This window comes from Diceros bicornis, chromosome 23 (assembly GCF_020826845.1).
Source record: "Diceros bicornis minor isolate mBicDic1 chromosome 23, mDicBic1.mat.cur, whole genome shotgun sequence".
Lineage (NCBI taxonomy): Eukaryota > Metazoa > Chordata > Mammalia > Perissodactyla > Rhinocerotidae > Diceros > Diceros bicornis.
The window spans coordinates 8,539,037-8,558,748 of record NC_080762.1 but is presented as its reverse complement, the minus strand read 5'-3'; the positions used below and the strand labels follow the sequence as shown (position 1 = coordinate 8,558,748).

General features: G+C 33.2%; 1 protein-coding gene across 1 annotated transcript in view; it reads left to right on the top strand.

The window, feature by feature from the left end:
* The window catches only part of LAMA2 (laminin subunit alpha 2), a 572,820-nt gene that overhangs the window by 232,989 nt on the left and 320,119 nt on the right, over positions 1-19,712 (top strand). Inside the window, exons 8-10 of the mRNA XM_058566315.1 lie at positions 3,596-3,774; positions 11,893-11,992; positions 17,612-17,772. Coding sequence (XP_058422298.1) covers positions 3,596-3,774; positions 11,893-11,992; positions 17,612-17,772 — 440 coding nt within the window. The remainder of the gene's footprint in view (positions 1-3,595; positions 3,775-11,892; positions 11,993-17,611; positions 17,773-19,712) is intronic.

Below are 19,712 nucleotides of genomic sequence, written 5' to 3'. Positions count from 1 at the left end.
TACTTGTGGAATATCGGCAATCACAAGGAGAAGCAGCATTTGAGGGCTGGCTTCTGCCTGTGCCCTCTGACAGTCTATCACACAGTTATAATTAGGGAATGTTAAGTGGATCTCAAAATCCTTCACCACCCTCCACTTGTGTGTATGTGTTTAAACAAGGAACCAAAAAGGATGGATCAAACTTGTTAGTAAAGGGATGGACAAAGCAACGTGAAGGGAGATTTCCACTTGCTACTATATACATTTTTTAAATGGTGGAATTAAGAAAAAATTTTACCTTTCTTTGTGGGGCAGATGGGAGGTTGTATTTCCAAATTGAAAAATAAATATATATTTTTTTAAATCCACAAATTAAAGACAAGGGTCTTAACCATAAAATCTTATATAAATATTGTGCTATTGACAATGTATGCATTCCTAAGAGCTTATATGAAAATTTTCTTTTCCGAGTTGAATTGTGTTCCAATCACCTTAATATTTAGAAAAATCCTTCTGTAACGAGACAAACCCTTTTATAAAACAATCACCTTGTAATTCATTTGAGTTTAATTTGGATTTTCATCAGTCTAGCTTATTTAAGGCAGAATATGTATCTAAAGAGCAAGAAATATTCGTTCCATTGCTAAGCCTGTTCTAAAGGGCAGTTCCATACCAGGTGTCTTGGACGTTCTGTGAAATAGCAAACTGCTGATGACAGAGCGAAAAATGGCTCTCTGTGAGTAGGTAGTGTCCATGTCCTCTGGGGCTATAGATGGACAACTGTGTGGCCACAGGACCTTTAAACAGTACCCAGGGCTGAGGCAGAGAGCCCTCGCTTCACGGGGTATGACAAGGACTCTGCTCATGCATCAGTGTTTCGCCTTCATTAGCTCATGGGTATAAATACTCTCAGCAGCACTAATTCCAAATAGTGTGAGAATAAATTTGTATTACTCTATGTTTCCTTCTACTTATACTGCCAGCATAAATCTTGACTGTTTCTTGCAATATATATATTTTTACAACAGGATTTTTCAGAATTCTTGTGCATTGTCCTAAAGATGTAAAACTGCTTATGATGCCTAGGGATTTATATTTATTACTCCATATTCCCTGGAATAAAGTTTGAAAACTCTCCATTAATATAGCAAGAATACTATATTCTAAATCAGAAGGCAACAGACTGTTATTTGCAACCAACATGACAAGGAGATAATATCCTTACTATATTAAGAGATCTTTCATAGCAATAAGAAAAAGTCAATAAACCTGTTAAAAATGAGCAAAGATCAAAACAGGCATTTCTCAGGAAAAGAAATGCCTTATAACCATAGAAAAAGATGATCACACTTACTCATAATTAAGGAAGTACCAACTAAAACAATGAAAATGCTCTTGTCAACTTATCAAAGTGTTCACTCTTCCACTCAACAAATGCTTGAATGCTTGCTATGTCCCGGAACTGGATTGAAAGGGTGGATAATGCACAATGTTGGTGAGTCTCTGGGGAAAGAGTTCTATCAAACTAGTGGAGGGAGAGTCATCTGACATAGCATTTTTGGAGTGGAATTTTGCAAGTTAATTAAGATAAAAATTTTACATGCCCTTTGACCAGAAATTATACCTGTAGGAATTTAGCCTATAGACCTACTCGTGTAGTTGTACAAGGCATATTGTCAGGATCTTTGTCATTAGGACACAGTTGCTAAGTATCACACGTTGTGCTACGTGTTTTGCATTCTCATAACAACCATAAGAGATTAAGCACTAAAATGACACTAAGACTTGAATTTTCTCCTCAAAGTCACTCAGCTGGCAAACGGGAAGCAGTCTAACATTAGAATCCCCACTCCTACTCTCACCTCCACGTCGTCCTAGTATGTACTCAGTGCTATTTATAAAGGAGAAACCTGGAAACAATGTGACTGCCCATGAATAGGGACCTGGTAAATACTTCCATTCGAGAAGTACCCTATGTAGCCTTAAGGGAAGCATATGCTAATAGACAAAGAGCTATGCTATTTACTGTTAGTGGAATGAAACAGTTGAGTCAAGTCTATAAGTGTCCCCCCTTATGGAATAAAAGAAAAGATTGAACTGTGTGCCTGTGTGGGCGCGAGTGTGTGTGCGCGTGTGTGCCCACGCACTAAGAAACTCAACATCTGAGGGAGGAGACTCTGCAAAATACATCTTTTCCCTAGTTCCCATCCTGAAATAAATTCTACCCACTTCTCAAAGCCTTACTCAGTTCTTTCTGGGGAAGTGATTTTTCAGTTCTCTAAACTCCTGTAACATGATGTGAAAAAGAAAAAGAGGAGGAAGAGGAGAAGAAGGTGGAGGAAGACAAGGAGGATGGAGAAGAGACAAAGGAGAGGAGGAGAAATCAATTGAGAGCTTAGTTATACGGCGTTATGCTAATGATTTTACATGAATTTTCTCACAATGCTTTTAAATATCCCTATCTGGTTATTACTGTTGACCACTCTGATTTTATATGAAATCTGAGCCTTAGAGAAATTAAGAAGGTCCCATAGCACATGACTGCTAAGTAGTGGAGAGGACCCCCAAATCCGAAACTGGTGCGAAATAGTGTGATCTCAGCCGCTAAGCAAACCCGCTCTCATTTTGTCCTGATTGTCTGGCCCTGATATATCTTCTCTCTCTCCTTAGATAGAACTTGAAGGGAATTGGGCAGTGGTTAGCCATAAGGACTCTGGAGTCTGACTTGAGAGTGGTTTCCAATAGGGATTTGGTTACCTTTACAAATTACTTCCCTGTGCCTCAAGTTCCTTACATATGAAAAGAGGTTAATAATATTACCTAATTCAAAGCTATTTATATGAGGATTACAGAACAACGGCATACAAGAGTTCTAAGTTTTAGTTATTATTAGTAGTAAAAGAGAAGGACTATACCCTAAACATCCATTTTTTTTTTTTGAGGAAGATTGGCCCTGCGCTAACATCTGTTGCCAATCTTCCTCTTTTTCTTTTTTTCTCCCCAAAGCCTCAGTACATAGTTGTATATCATAGTTGTCGAGTTGTAGCTCTTCTATGTGACACGCAGCCTCAGGATGGCTTGATGAGCCGAGTAGGTCCATGCCCAGGATCCAAACTGCAAACCCTGTCCACTGAATTTGAACATGTGAACTTAACCACTATGCCACTGGGCCGGCCCCTAAATGTCCTTTTTAACCCATAGGATCTAACACAGAGATTCACATATAGTAATTTTTCATTCAGATTACCTGGATGTTAATCATTCAGTGCCATACTTCAATGATTTGTTTGTCATAACTGGAAATTATAGGTTAAACCATATGAAATTTCAATTTTGCGAGATAAAATCAGTAAAATACTGTCAATTTCATATGATTTAGCTTAATTTATATGTTTTAATTATTTCAAGTTCCATTAAAAAGTGTGAATTTATTAATATATCCAATAAATCCAAATGATTTCTAGGTACTTTTGTACTGATAATATATAGACATATATATGTATGCTAACAGTAATTTCCCATTTAGTATAAAAATCTATTATATAGCAGAAAATGATTTTTAAATATACCTGAAACCAGAAATTAATGCTTATGAATTTATTTTTCCCTAATGCAGCATGTAATTGTCATGGGAAAGCTGAAGAATGCTATTATGATGAAAATGTTGCCAGAAGTAATCTGAGTTTAAATATACACGGAAAGTACATTGGAGGGGGAGTGTGCATCAATTGTACCCGAAACACTGCTGGTATCAACTGTGAGACGTGCATTGATGGTTTCTTCAGACCCAAAGGGGTAAAGTATGCTTTTTCTTTCATGAAGAGTTATTTTGACTTTTTCATACAAAGGTCTATTTTATGGAAAAATAATTTTGATAGACTTCAAATTCTAAAAAGAGACTAGGAACATTTCATAATGGACACTGATATAAATATTTGAGGATGTGAAATAAAACATTTCCATCTTTCCAGAAAGTTCCATTGTGTCTCATTCCAGTCAATCCCGCCACCAGGCAAACTCTGTTCTGATTTTTAGAACATAAATTAGTTTGCCTCTTAGTGAACTTCATAAAAATGACATCATAAAGTACATACACTTGTGTGTCTTCCTTCTCTCACTCAACATAATATTTCAAGATTTATCCATGCTGTGTGCATCAATAGTTAGTTCTTTAAAGAAATTGCTGAATAGTACTCCTGTGCATGAACATACCAAAATTTTTAATCCGCTTTCCTGTTGGTGATTGCTGAATAGTACTCCTGTGCATGAACGTACCATAATTTTTAATCCGCTCTCCTGTTGGTGAATATTTGGGTCATTTCCAGTTTTTGGTTAGCTCCTATAAACAAGTTTATATGTGTCTTTTTGTGGGCATGTTTTATTTACCTTGTATGAATATCTAGGAGTAGAGTGCATGTTTCATAGGATAGGTATATATTTGACTTTATAAGAAACTGCCAACATTTTGCCAAATTACTAATAATATTTTACATGTTCACCAAAAACATATGTGAGCTCCAGTTCTTCCATATCATCTCTAGTGTTTGGTGTTGACTGTCTTTTTGAATTAGCCATTCTTCTGGGTGTGGGTGTAGTGGGTGTGGCAGGTGGGTATTTGGCAACCATTGGCAGTTATTCCCATCAGTGCTTGGTACTACAGCAGATCTTCTATTATGGATTTACAGCTGATCTCATTATGAATTTAATTTTTATTTTAAGGGCTTATTGGCTGTTCCTATATCTTCTCTTGTGAAATGTCAAGTCAAAATGTTCTTTTTTTATTCTAGAAACATTATAATTTTAACTTTTAGGGCTATGGCCTGTCTCAAGTAAATTTTTGTGTGTGGTGTGAAATAATGATTGAGATCTAGGTGGTTAACCTGTTGTTCCAGCACTAATTTTTTGAAAATATTTTCTCTTTCTCGTTTGAATTGCTTTCAGGCATTTGTTGAAAATCAGTTGATCATGTGAGTCATTTTCCATTGGTCAGTTTCCAGAGCCCCAGTTCTGTTCCATGAATTTATTTGTCCATCCTTATGCTAACAGCACACTATCTTGATTACTTTAGCTTTAATAAGCCTAGAATTCAGAAACGTTAAGTGTACTACATTCTTCCTTTTGAAGATTGTTTTGGCTGTCATAGTTTCTTTACATTTCTGTACAAATTTTAGAATCAACTTGTCAATGACAGAAATATTAGTTGGGATTGTTGTATAGAATCTAAATACAAATAGGAGAGAACTAACGCTTTAACAATATTGTGTCTTCCAATCAATGAATATAGTACGTCTCCTCATTTATTTATATCTTTAATTATTCGCAGCAGTGTTTTCAGTACAGAGATCTTGCATGTCTTTTGTTAAGTTTAATCCTCAGTATATTGCTTTTGTATTATTGTAAAAAATACTGTTTAAACTGTTTAATGTTGTTAGAAATATTTTTGAATGTTGACATTATATCCTATATCCATGCTAAGTTCATTTATTAGTTCTAGTAGTTTAAAACTAGATTATTTCGAAGTATTCACATAAACAATCATGTTTCTTGTATATAGCTTGAGGTTTATTCCTTCCTTTGCAATCTTTCTGCCAAAGTTAATTAAAAATGGTGAGAGCGAACATCATTGTTCTCAATTTTAAAGGGAAATATGTAATATTTCACCATTGAGTGTGATGTGAGCTGTATGTTTTTCACGGATGCCCTTTATCAGATTCAGCAGGTTCCCTACTACTCCCAGGTTTCTGAGAATTTGTATAATGTAGAGATATTGAATTTTGTCAAATGCTTTTCTGGATCTACTTAAATGAACATAAGAATTTTCTCCTTTATTCTGGTAATGTGGTCAATTTTTACTGATTTTTTTTTTCCATATTAAGCCAACTGCACATTTGTGGAATAAACCCCACTTGGTCATGAAGTATTATCTTTTTTATATATTGGATAATCCAATATGCTAATATTGGTTAAGAATTTTTATATTTTCTCATAAGGGATATTGGTACGTAATTTTACTTTCTTGCAATGTCTTTGTGGGTTTTTGTATTGGGGTATAATAGCCTCCAAAAAAAATGAGTTGGAAAATGTTTCCTCTTCCTCTGCTTTCTAAAACAATTTATGGGAGATTGGAATTTTTTAAAAAATGTTTGATAGAATTCCCTAGGAAAATTATCTGTGCCTTTAGTTGTTTTTTTTTTTTTTTTGTAGGAAGAATTTTGATAATGAATTCAACTTTGTTATTAGATATAGAGCTAGATAGGTTTTGTATTTTTTCTTGGTTCAGTTTTGATATATTTTTCAGTTTGTTTATTTCATCTAAGTTGTCAAATTTATTGGCAGAAATTTTTCTTAATATTCCCTTTTTATCTTTTTAAAGTCTATAGCATTTATACTGATATCCTCTCTTTAATTTCTAGAATTGTTTTTGTTTTTTCCCTTTTTATCACTCACGCTAGGAGTTTATCAATTTTCTCAATGTTTTTCAAAAAAAGCTTGCCTTTTTATTATTTTTTCTGTATTTATTGATTTCTCCTCATATTTATTATATTATTTCTTTAATTTGTTTTGGGTTTAAATTTCCTATTCTTTTACTACCTATCAATTTAGAAACTTAGATTATTGATTTTAAACCTTTCTTCTTTTCTAACATAAGCATTTAAATATAAATCTCCCTCTAATAAGATCTTTACACACTTTCCATGAGTTCAGAAATGCTTTATGTTCATTATCATTTATATAAAATAATTTCTAATGTCTCTTGTGATTTCTTCTTTGTTGTTTAATTTCCAAATATTTGGGCTTTATTAAATATCAGATTTTTATTGAGTTCTATACTGAGTGTCTTATGGTCTGGGAACACACTCTCTAAGATGCCAAACTTGAGAGGATTCTTGAGATTTCTCTTATGGTTCAGCGCATGGTCTCTCTGGGTAAACCAGCATGTGCACTGGAGGAGAATATTTATCCTGAAGTTGTTAATTGCTATAAATGTGGATTTGTCCAATCTATGGTTGTAGATTCTTACCTTTCATTTTGTCAGTATTTCTTCATGTTCTTTGAAGTACTGTTATTAGGTGCATACTCATTTAGAATTTTTTGTATCTTTGTGTGTTTTATTTCACAACTTGACATTTTAATAACTATGAAAATCTCCCCTTTATCTCAGATAAAACTTTTTTGTCATAAAATCGACTTTGTCTCCTGTTAGTATAGCTGCACCAGCTTTCTTATGCTTACACCTTGCACAGTAAATATTTATCCATTTTGTTACTTTCAATCTCTCTGCATTTTCATTTTAAAACAGGTCTCTTTTGTAAACAGTAAAATAGGTGGGTGTTGCTTTTTTTATCCTGACAACTATTGTCTTTTAAATGGCATGTTTAGTCCATACATTTAATGTAATTAATGGTATGGTTGACTTTGCTATTTGTTTTATATTTATCTCATAAATTTTTTGTTCTCATTCTTCCTTTTCTGTCTTCTTTTGTGTTAAACAAATCTTTTTCAATGTTCCATTTTATTTCACTTATCATCTTTTTAGCTATACTCCTTTGTATTATTTTTTAGTTCATCCTGTAGTGATCATAATATACCTCATTAACTTGATGTTGCTCAGAGTAACTAATATAACACTTCACATGCAATTAAAATTCTGCAATAGTATAGTTCCGATTTCACCTGTCTTTTAGGCTATTGTTTTCATATATTGCACATGTTGTAAGCCCCCAAACAATGTTGTAATTTTTGTTTGAAGTCACTTTCCTTTTAAAGAAATGAAGAGAAGAAAAAGAAGATAATTTTACATTAACCATATATTTACCATTTCCAAAACCTTTCCTTTCTTCTTGGGTAGCTAGGTTCTATCTGGGATATAATAGGTTCTATCATTTCCCTTCTGCCTGAAGAATTTCCCTTAACATTTTTTTGTAGTGCAGACTGCTGATGACAAATTCTCTCAGCTCTATTTTATCTGAAAATGTCTTTATTCTACTCTTACTATTGAGGGATATTTTCATTTTAAGTTGAGAGATGTTTGTTTTTCTTTTAGCATTTTAAAGATGTGGTGTTTTCCAGATTTCATTTGTTCTTATGAGAAGGCAGCCATCATTTGTATTTTTGTTCTTCTATATATATTGTGTCTTTAATTCTCTGACTGATCTCAAGATATTCTCCTTATATTTGCCTTTTAGCAGTTCGACCACGGATAGGCAAACTATGGCCTCTAGACAAAATATGGCCCATGGCCTATTTTCATACATCTTGCAAACAAAGAATGTTTTTCACATTTGTAAAGATTTGTTAAAAGAAAAAGAAGAGGCAGAGGAGGAGGAGAAGGAGGAAAGGAGAGAAGAGGGAAAGGGGTAGGAGGAAGAAGAAGAAGAAAAAGAACGACTACAAGACAAAGAAAAAGAACAAGATGAACAAGAACAAAATGGAAGAGAAGAAGGAGGAGGAAGAGAATGAGAAGGAACAGAGAACTTTGGAGCTCTGCTCTCTCTCCTCCTTCTGAGACTCCAACTACATACGTGTCAGGTTGCTTGACTGTGTCCCGTGGGTTACTGAGGCTGTGCTAACTAAAAAAAATTCTCCCTTTGTTCTTTGTATTGGGTGATTTCTATTTATTTGTACTACTTTTCCCACTGCCATCATTAATCTGCTGTTAAGCACATCCAACTAATTGAGATATTTCAGTTTTCAGCTTTCCAGATTTCCTATGTATTTTATAGTTTCTATCTCTCTGCTGAAATACTCCATGCATTCACTCATTATAAATATTATTTACTTTATGTTCTTGGACATATTTACAGTACCTAGGTAAGTTCTTGTCTGCTAATTTCAATACCTGGGACACCTCAGGGTCTCCTTTATTGATTTCCTTTTTCTTGAATAAAGACCACACCTTCCCATTTCTTCTCATGTCTAGTAATTTATGATTTACTGCACATTGTGGATGATACGGTATAGAGACACAATTGTTATATCTTCCTCTGAAGATTCTTGCATTTTGTTCTGAATGGTAGCTGACTTACTGACTGATCACCATGAAATTGTGGAGGCTTGCTTTACATTTTATTAGGGTAGACAAACAGAAAGCTCAAGATATTTAGCTAACCTTTCTAACTTGGTTGACAACTCCAATTTCTTTTTTTGTATATGAGGAAGATCAGCCCTGAGCTAACATCCGTGCTAATCCTCCTCTTTTTTGCTGAGGAAGACTGGCTCTGAGCTAATATCTATTGCCAATCCTCCTCCTTTTTTCCCCCAAAGCCCCAGTAGATAGTTGTATGTCATAGTTGCACATCCTTCTAGTTGCTGTATGTGGGACGTGGCCTCAGCATGGCCGAAGAAGCGGTGCGTCGGTGCGCGCCCGGGATCTGAACTCCGGCTGCCCGCAGCAGAGCGCACGCACTTAAGCGCTAAGCCACGGGGCCAGCCCTCCAATTTCTTTTTACTTTATGGTGTGCAGACCTGAAAACTCTACTCAGGTCATTCGGCTTTCCAGCTGTTACTTTCTGCTGGACTCCCTGGAGTCCCCTGAATGATGTACAATTAAGGGATCAGTTAAACATTTGAGGGGTGTGGATATGCAGATTTTGGTGCTGCCCTTCTATGAACATGGATCTCAGCTAGTATATTTTTTTCTTTCAAACCTCAAATCCTTCTAATTTCTGCCTGCCTTTGGTTATTCTCCCAGGTCTTCAAATATTTGATTTTTATATTTTATTCCGAATTCATAATTATTATCTGAGAGTGTGTTGAACCCAAACAAAACACTCCCCCATTATCAAAACTGGAAGCTTAATCAAGTTTTTATTACAAGTCAAGTAATTAAGTGAATTTGAGCATAGATTATGGTATTTTCATACTTATAAAAATACTTATGCTGCATTGTATGTTAAAAAATTAAAATCATTTGACTGCTTAATATTTGGATAGAAGTCCATTGTGTTTTTATGAGGATATAGAAAGAAAAGTTTTGTGTATCACAATTTTACAGCTAAATAACTTATCTCTATAATATTCTTAAAATTATTGTCTTAAAATCTGATTTTAGATTTATCTTTTAAATACATATATTTAATAGTTAAATCAAACATATATGTGTAAATATATGTAATTCAATGTTTACTTTGAGTACTAATTAGTAATCTGAATTATTATTTTAATAAAGTTAAAAATTAAGTTTAAAATAAATATATTTATAGATTCTCCATTACCACAAAGAGAGATAATGAATTAGAAAGCTTCGGTTTACTCAAGCTCATCATTGGAATCATAAATAATATTTATAAGTGCCCAGATTTTGTCCAAAATTTTTTGCCATATGCCCACAGAGGGTTTTTTTTTTTTCTTACCTTGGTGGTTTTCTCTGGATAGAAAGCCCTTCCCCCAACTCCACTCTCAAATTGCTGCTCGTACTTCAAACTCCAGTCTAAGTGTCACTTTTTCTGTGAAGCACTGGTTGACTTCATTGTGTTGTGTTATTACTCTCTCCACTTTTGCCTCATAATGCTCTAGTTGTATGTCTGTTTTGTCACTTGGCACATGCTATTTAATCAATGTCTTTCAAGTCTGTTATTCCTGTAAGCTTATTTAAAGCAGAGATTAGGCCTTACCTGTCTGTGCTTTGCACATTCCTTACTGCATAATGCAGGCTGAATGAATGTGTCTTAAACAAATAATGGTTTTGAAACTGATCTGTGAACATAGTTGATTGATATTCTATCAGACATGTAAATAACCTTCTACTTAGGACACTTTGACTTATATTAGCAAACAAGTTTTCATGTGTAAATTAAGCCTACATGTATATATATATAAAAGCTATATTTTATGGGGGAAATACATATATTTATATACATACATTTGTATATGTATGTATATGTGTTTTTATATATATGTGTATATATATAGTCAGCAGTATTTCAGAATTTCCTAGGCAAATAATTTAGTTATGCTTTTGTTCTTATCCTATTCTATCTGGAAAGTAAATGTTGTATATACAGTATATTAGCACAGTCTATGTTTGTCTAACTAAAATATTCTAACATTAAAAACTACTAGTTATATTGAGCATTTAATGTGTGTAAGGAATCTTATGAGATGCTTTGTATGTTTTCCTTTTAACTTTAATTTAATAACATCACTATAGTTGCTGTTATTATCCTCATATTACAAGAAAGTAAATAAGTTGCACGAGGCCACATAGCCAGTAAATGTCCACACTGGGATCTGAACTCAAGTTTTCCTAATGAGCCAACATTGTTTCCCCCCAGGTTATGCTATGTACCCATAAAACCAAATTTTTATTTAAATATTTAATATTATCTTTCTTCCAGAACCAAATATAAATTTCTATTTAATTAATCACACCATGATCAATATGAAAAATGTTCCTGAAAGATAAATTTTGGGGAAAATTACTAGTTTGGAATTATGTTATAATAAAAAAACCCAAAATAATCAGAATGATTTTATTATGGAATGTGTATTAGAGAATATCAAGCAAATATTTTTTGTTTGTTTGTTATGATATTGATACTGTGATTATAAAACAAAGAGATGCATCCTGAAATGTGTAGGGATTAAAAGACTCTTTATCTGGAATTTTCTTTAAAAATTTCAGCAAAGGGTAAAAAGTGATTAAACTTATATGGCAAAATCTTGATAATTGTTGAATCTAGGTAACAAATATGTAGGAGTTTATTGTACTATCCTCTTTACTTTTGTGTATCAATTTAGAAGAATGGATTTTAGAAATTGCAAATATATATTAAAGATAATTTCTCATATTATAATTTTCTCAATATAATTTATTACTATGTATTATTAAAATTAATTTGTCCTTAAAAGTCTACTGAATTGAAAAATATTGTTTTTATTACACTTGGTTAAAAATGTTTTCATTTTTTTTAGGTATCTCCAAATTATCCAAGACCATGCCAGCCATGCCATTGTGATCCAATTGGTTCCTTAAATAAAGTCTGTGTCAAGGATGAAAAACATGCTCGACGAGGTGAGAGCTTAGTAGAGGGCCATTGTTCTGATGAAAGGGCAACTAAAAGGAGAACATCTTGCAGTAAATTTCATTCACTTAATAACTTTATTCTTGTATCTATCAGTGCTTCCTCCAGAAAGCAGTTTTTATTCATCTCAATAATTAATTTCGTGTTTAATTATAATGCAGTAAAAGCAAGAAGAGTTGAATCATTTGTTTTGCATTATATATATATGTGTATATATATTTACATATCTTCTGGTCAATCACAAATCTGTGGTGTGTGTAATTTTTTTATGTCTCGTTATTTATTAAACTGTTTTGTAGCTTCTATGGTTTGTAGCATGAAATGACAGCATTCACTGAGGGATGTGTGTGCTGCAAGGTGGAGAGTGAACAGAGACCACAAACTGAGATGTAGTCAATAATATAGAAAGCAAGAAGTGTACATAAAGGCCTAAAAAAGCTAGTAGTTATGAGTTAATGAAGGGAAAGGGGCTAACACTAATTTAAACCAAATACTTGAGGATTGAAATTCATGATGAACTTCAAACATAAAGGAATCAATTGCCAAAATAAACTCCTTGATGTAAAACATTTAGGAACTACTTCCAGGAGAGTTGCTTGCCAAGGTTAAGTAGAAAATTCATAGAATATATCTGGAACAGTTTCCTTATATATCTAAGAATGGAATCTTCTCTTCTTAGGAAAGACTGAAATAAATCATGGCTGAGATACAGGTTTTTCCCCCCAGTGACTTTCAAGTTAAAAGACTGGCAATGTTTCTTTGGCACAGTTTAGCCTACACGCTTTCTTTTTCTTTTCTTTTTTTTTTTTTGTGAGGAAGATCAGCCCTGAGCTAACATCCATGCCAATCCTCTTTTTGCTGAGGAAGACCGGCTCTGAGCTAACATCTATTGCCAATCCTCCTCCTTTTTCTCCCCAAAGCCCCAGTAGATAGTTGTAATGTCATAGTTGCACATCCTTCTAGTTGCTGTACGTGGGACGCCGTCTCAGCATGGCCGGAGAAGCGGTGCATCAGTGCGCGCCCAGGATCCAAATCCTCGGCCACCAGTATCAGAGCTTGCGCACTTAACCGCTAAGCCACCAGGCCGGCCCCCATGCTTTCTTTATAAAACTGTGGGATTATCAATTTGAGCCCTACAGTCTTAAATTGAAAAGATTAAAAAACTGATTATTTTAATATTCAGATAGTGAACTATTGAGGTCATTTTTCGTCTCATGGGCCCTTATCTTTTTATAGTAACAACTAAGTCACATTATTTTCAGTAACGTCATTTAACTTTCTCGGCTATTTTTAAAATGATAAGCATATCATTGTTGAAAAAGTGATAAAAAGTAGAAAAATAAATATATAATGTAATAGTAATGCAGCATAAATACTATTATTAACATTTTTGTGTTTAATTTGCATAATGAAGTTTTCCCCATATCTATTAAAAGTTTCTTTGAAATCTGTGTATAACATCTGAATAATACTTATATGGATGTACCATAATTTATTTACCCACTCAACTTTATATAGATATTAAGATTGTTTCTAATTTTGTTTATGGTAACCAGTGCTTTAATGAAGATATTTGCATATAAATATTTTTCAATTATTATAAAAACAATACATACTAAAATAAAAATTTAACAGTAGGGAAGGGAATAAAATAAATTGCAATAGTGTCCTCTTTAACCTATTCACCTCAGTTTCATTTTCAAATTAAATCATGTTTAGCCTTTAGCCTTTTCTCCCATTAAGTTCTTTTGAAAGACAGTATCTTCCAAATAATATCTAAATAATATTTTTAGTGTGTTTCATCACCATTAAATATTTCCTATTGACTCTCCATCTTGAAAGGCAAAGAAATGTTTCATTCACACTGCGTCCTTCCTTCTCTCCACCATTCATACATTTTTATTATGTATTTCTCCTCTGGTATCTTTATCACGTTAAATAAAATGCTTAAATCTCTTATTTCATGATCCATTAAATTTAGACTCCATCTCTCAAGGTCCTATTATGTGAGCTGAGAACAAGACCATCCCAACACACTCCACTGATCTTCCAACTCACTTGACAATGTCTGTCAATTGCATCTTTATCTTTTAAATGATTATACAGTAATATTTGGTTCTAGACCAATAATTAATTCTTCTAATTTTAAAATTGAAATGCAATAATCGAAATTTGTAATATCAATATTCTTTTAAATTCATCTGTTATAATATACCAAATTATTATATAAAATAATATGTTTTATATATATAATATATAATATATTTTATATATTATAATATAATATAATTAATAAAATAATATAATTTTATATTATATAAAGTTATAAAAATGTAATTTTTCTTTAAACATATTAAATATATTTATTTTGTATTCTGTATCTCTTAGTAGCTCTCTCTGTTACCCATGTGAGACTGATTCTGCAGTTTTATCATTGGGGCCTGGTTTTCTTGTGTGTTTCATGATTGTGTGTGTGTGCTCATGTGTATTTCCTAGTTTACCCTTTCAGGAGCCTTGAGCTTATATAAAGTCCTCTGATATGACCTCCTAACTTGAATAGTTACCTAGAATTTGTCTTATGTTCCATAAAACTATGCTCCATGTTCTAGTCTAGTTAATCAGAATCAGTCAACTCCAAAAAAGACACTAGCTTAAGAGCTAACTTATTCCTTTAGGATGTCATTTTTTAGTGGTTTCTTATCTACAAGGAGATTCCTTATCTCATACTGGCACAACCATGCTATCTATCTATCTATCTATGTATCTATTTCTTTAATTTTATCCTGTATTTTCAGGTGTTCTGAACAAGAAGGGGTCTTTGGACATCCATTCTGTATTTCCAAAAACAAACACTAAGATAGACATGGTTATTACATGGAGTACATCTACACTTAGTCCCAACGTCTGGAAATTTTAACATTAGTAGTAAATGTGAACTTTTTGGAATGCTTTTGCAACCGTTATTGAAATGATCAGATTTCTTTTCCATTTGATCTATCAATATGATGTGTAAAAAAATGAATTTATGAATATTAAACAATATTTATGTTACCAGAATAAAATCTTGTTGGTCATCATGGAAGGTTCTTTTAATGTACTTTAGGATTCAGTTCGGTTTTTATTTTATTTAGGATTTTCTCATCTGGATTCATGTGTCACATTGGTTGTGGCCCTGACATCTGCCAGCTGTGCTACCTTGGCAAATTATTTCGTTTCTCTGTCCCTTAGTTTCCTCATCTGTGAAATGGGAAACATAATAGTGCCTACCTCGTATTGATGTATTTTTTGAGTATTAATTGAATTAACCCATGTGTAGTGTTAACGCTAAGTATATTGCCTAGCATAAAATAAGTGCTATTTAAGTGATAGATGTTAGATTTTGATATCAGGTTTTACTCATCTCATCAACTGAATTACATAGCTCTCGACTTTTTATATGCCCCATAAGAGATTCAAACTTTGAAAACACTCTATAAAAATTAACTGGTACTAAAATCTTTTTGTGGTAATTCTTTGATTATTTGTCCTCTTTTGATATCCTTGATTAGCTTTGCTTAAAGTTCTCTTTTTTGCTTGCTTTTTGTTTTGTTTATTTTTCAAATCTCCCCTCTGTCCTGTGGTGTTCATTTTGTTTTCTCTCTCTTTTTGTTTACAATTACATGAATTAAATTTTAATTTATTTACGTATTTTTTTTAAATAATGGAAGTGTTTAAGCCTAAAATTTTACTTTTTTTTTTTATTTTTTTATTTTTTTATAATTTTATTTATTTATTTATTTTTCCCCCAAAGCCCCAGTAGACAGTTGTATGTCATAGTTGCACATCCTTCTAGTTGCTGTATGTGGGACGCGGCCTCAGCATGGCCGGAGAAGTGGTGCGTCGGTGCGCGCCCGGGATCCGAACCCGGGCCGCCAGCATCGGAGTGTGAGCACTTAACTGCTAAGCCACGAGGCCGGCCCTAAAATTTTACTTTTGACTACAGTTTTTCTATCTCCAATAAATGTTGCTATGTTTGTTTCTCACTACTGTTATATTCTATTTGGAAAACTATTTAATTTGCTTAAATTTAATTTGTTTAAATTTTAAACTTTACTATAATTGATTTTCTCCTTAACCCAAGAGTTATTAAGATGAAATGTTTATTTATTAATTTTTAGAGTGGTTGAATTTTGTATAAAATTCTATCATCATGTTTGATATTCATGCTTTATTTAAACCTAATTTATCATGGTATTTGTTACAAATATAGAAGTAGTAATTTATATTAAGAAAACAAGCCTTATATAATTTCTGCTTTGAGAAATTGAACATTTTTGTAGATTAGTTAATGATAAGCTACAATAAATATTTTATACCACATAATATGTAATTCAACATTATTAGATTACTCAAATTTTATATGTCTTTTTTTCTAATTCATCTATAAATATTTAAAGCGGGTAGGTTAATGTCATTCTCAGCCGTTGATTTTTGGACAATTTTTCTTTGATTTCCAATAACTTTTGTTGTCTATATATTTTTGTTCTTATAATTAGTCCTTATTTGGAGCATAAATATAATAACAAATCATTTTTATTGTATCTTTATCAATGTAAAATGAGAGCTTGTCCTGTTGAATCTATTTTAGTTGAATTCTACTTTGGCCTTTATTAATTACTACAACAGTTTTTACTTTTCTATATGTTTTCCTAAAGCATATTTACAGCATTCTATTTTTATTATTTCTTGTCATTTTGTGTATCTCTTGTGAACATTACATGCACATATTTTTTATAGGAACAGTGAGACTGTTTAACTCATTTATGTATGGTTAGTATGTATGTTTGACACCCTTTCAGTCATTCTGTCTTATGCTTTCTCACCATAATATTTCCTTGTTTTATTCTCCCTTCCTTCCCTTTTTTGCATGGACTATATTTTACTGATTTTCTCAGATTTTGAAGGTCAATAACTTGTATTCATTCATACTGCATTTTTTCTATTTTTCTAGTCAAAGACAAGAATAAAAATTGTCTTTTGCATTTCTCAATTTAAAAAGAAAAAGTAAATTTACACTGCTTTCATTTCCCTCCTCTATTTCTTTTTATCCCCAAAACATCCATTCCCGTGAACACTCTTAGTCTTTTCTTTATTGTACTTGGTGATGTTGTACTTGGATTATTGTTAAATTTTTAAGCAGTATATTTTTACTCCCAAAGCACTTTTTCATCTTGTGATGGTCTGAGGGGGCTTATGAGCCAACAGGTATGCACAGGTTTCTGCTTATTTTCCACCCAGCGGCATCAGTCTGATTTATGGAAATTACCCCTTGCTCATTGTGGCAGTTTTTCTATAGCCTTAGTTTTGGTAGATGCTTTAAGATTTTATTTTTCTTTTTTTCATTCTTAATATTTTTAAAGATACTTGGTAGAAGACACCATGTTAGCCAATCATAGCCAGGTTCTAATTAAACCCTATATCCTTTGGTTTTAACTTTTCTTTATTGATGTGCATCAAGAATCTAATTTTTGTGTCAAAACAGAATTTTAAACTTTACTATAATTAAGACCTTAGGAACTAAATTATGTATTTGTTTTAAAAATGTTGATACGTGTCTCATCATCTTTTAGGTTTGGCACCTGGGTCCTGTCACTGCAAACCTGGCTTCAGAGGGGTGAGCTGTGATCGATGTGCCAGGGGCTACTTTGGCTATCCAGACTGCAAACCCTGCAACTGCAGTGGGGCGGGGAGCTCAAATGAGGACCCTTGTTTTGGACCCTGTAGCTGCAAGGTACATTGTTTATTCCAGTAACGTCCCACTGTTAAGACAAAAGGTCATTTTCCTTGGCTTCCCTGTTATGCCTGCTGGCATTGAGCAATTGTAACTTCTCCTGTAAATATCCACTATTTTATATGTGGCACTCCTATAAGTATCTTTAGAATCAGATTCACTGCAGCAAGACACCTGCCATTTGTCTAAAAACCTACAAGTACACAGAAGACAAGTCACCTTAAGAATCTGCGTCATTTTATAGCAAAAACACTTTTCCCCCATTACCTATCCAGTCTGTTAATTTAAGAATATACAGCACTAAAAAATAGCAATCTTTTAAAACTACTATACACTCAAATCTGCTATAGCTTCATATCTAATTTTGAAAATAATTCTGTCAAGGGTTTCATTCTGGATTTTTAAATAATCTTCTGAAGTTTGAGCCCAGGTACAATATGGGTATATCATATTTGAAAATGCTGTATTCAAACTCTACTGTTTAATTAATAAAAATGTAAGAAGCCCTAGTGGAATTGATTAAAGGCTCAATATTTGCTCCCAAGAGTACTTTCAGAATGCAACTTTAGTTGTTGTATACGCTCAGCTAATAGCTTATCGTGTTAACACCAAGGGCGGCATTACACCTGCATCTTATACACATAGAGGAAACATGGAGGCACGCGTACATCTAAAATGATGAAACTGATTGCCTTCAGCTATAGGAATCAGTTCCAAAATATTCTGATTGGCGTTAGCTACACTAGCTGAGAGAATGAACAATCCATTGGAAAAGTTAGCATGCCGGGAAAAGTTAGCATGCCATACTGACGTAAAAATGAATGTTACTTTTTTTTCTCTTTGTTCTCAATCATAGATGAAACCTTATTAAGAATCCTTCCTTTATTAATTCATTAGTCTTATCTAGGCAGCTATAAATCAAATGCTTGCAGTTGTTGTATGTATGCATGTGTATACAAACATTAAAGCACAATAGAGGTAAATATTAGTATTAATGTTATGTATATTTATTGGGACAATTATGTCTGAAATATCACGCTAAATATTATAATAGTTACACAATAGGTATATGTTATATCAGGGGTAATTTAGATACCTATCCTGGACTACTGAAACAATAAAACTCCTGTCTACGTAAACAGGCAGAAAGTCCACAATCCATGGTAAAAACTTGTCATGGACTGGAACATAGTAAAATTTCTAGTACGTTTCATTCCAATATTATTTGAAATGAAAAATTGCTCCAGCAGACCATGACGGCGTAGCAGTCTGTGGGTGATTGCTTGTTTAAGGATACCCCCTTCTTCATCCTGGATGTCTTTTGGGCAATCCTGCAGGCTCTTAGTTCATCGTCTCTAATATTTAACACAAAATGTTGTGTGTGTGCTTTGTTTCTTTTCCAAGACTCCACAGAAATCTCTAACCTTTATCACTTGTTCAAATCAAGGACAGGCAAAGCCAAACTTAAATTAGAAGAGAAACCTCCCGAGTCTCTAGAATATAGGAAATCAACTGGGAAAAAAGATAGGGAACATTTTTATATACCTACCATTCATACAATGCAGATGCCTGGTACTTGCAAAGAAAGAGTCACAAATGAGTGAGGGAGGCAGGCCTCTTTTTGTTCATTTCTTTGGTAAATATAGCGAGACAGGCTAGAACAGGAGAGTTGTAACCGTTAGCAGAGCTCCGAGAGAAAGCCCCTTGAGCTGCTGCCTGCTCTGTCTGCCTGGGTGTTGTACCAAGAGTGATTACAATCCTAACAAGGATGCCTCCTACAAAGACCCTTGAAGCTCTACACAGACAATTAAAACACAGCAATAACAGCAATAAAGAAATCATAAGAAAGAATGAAAAATTAACTAAACAGCATCATAAAGTTGCCATTCAACTGTGTGATATTTTAAATAGATGACTATAAGCTCTTATAAACTAAATGT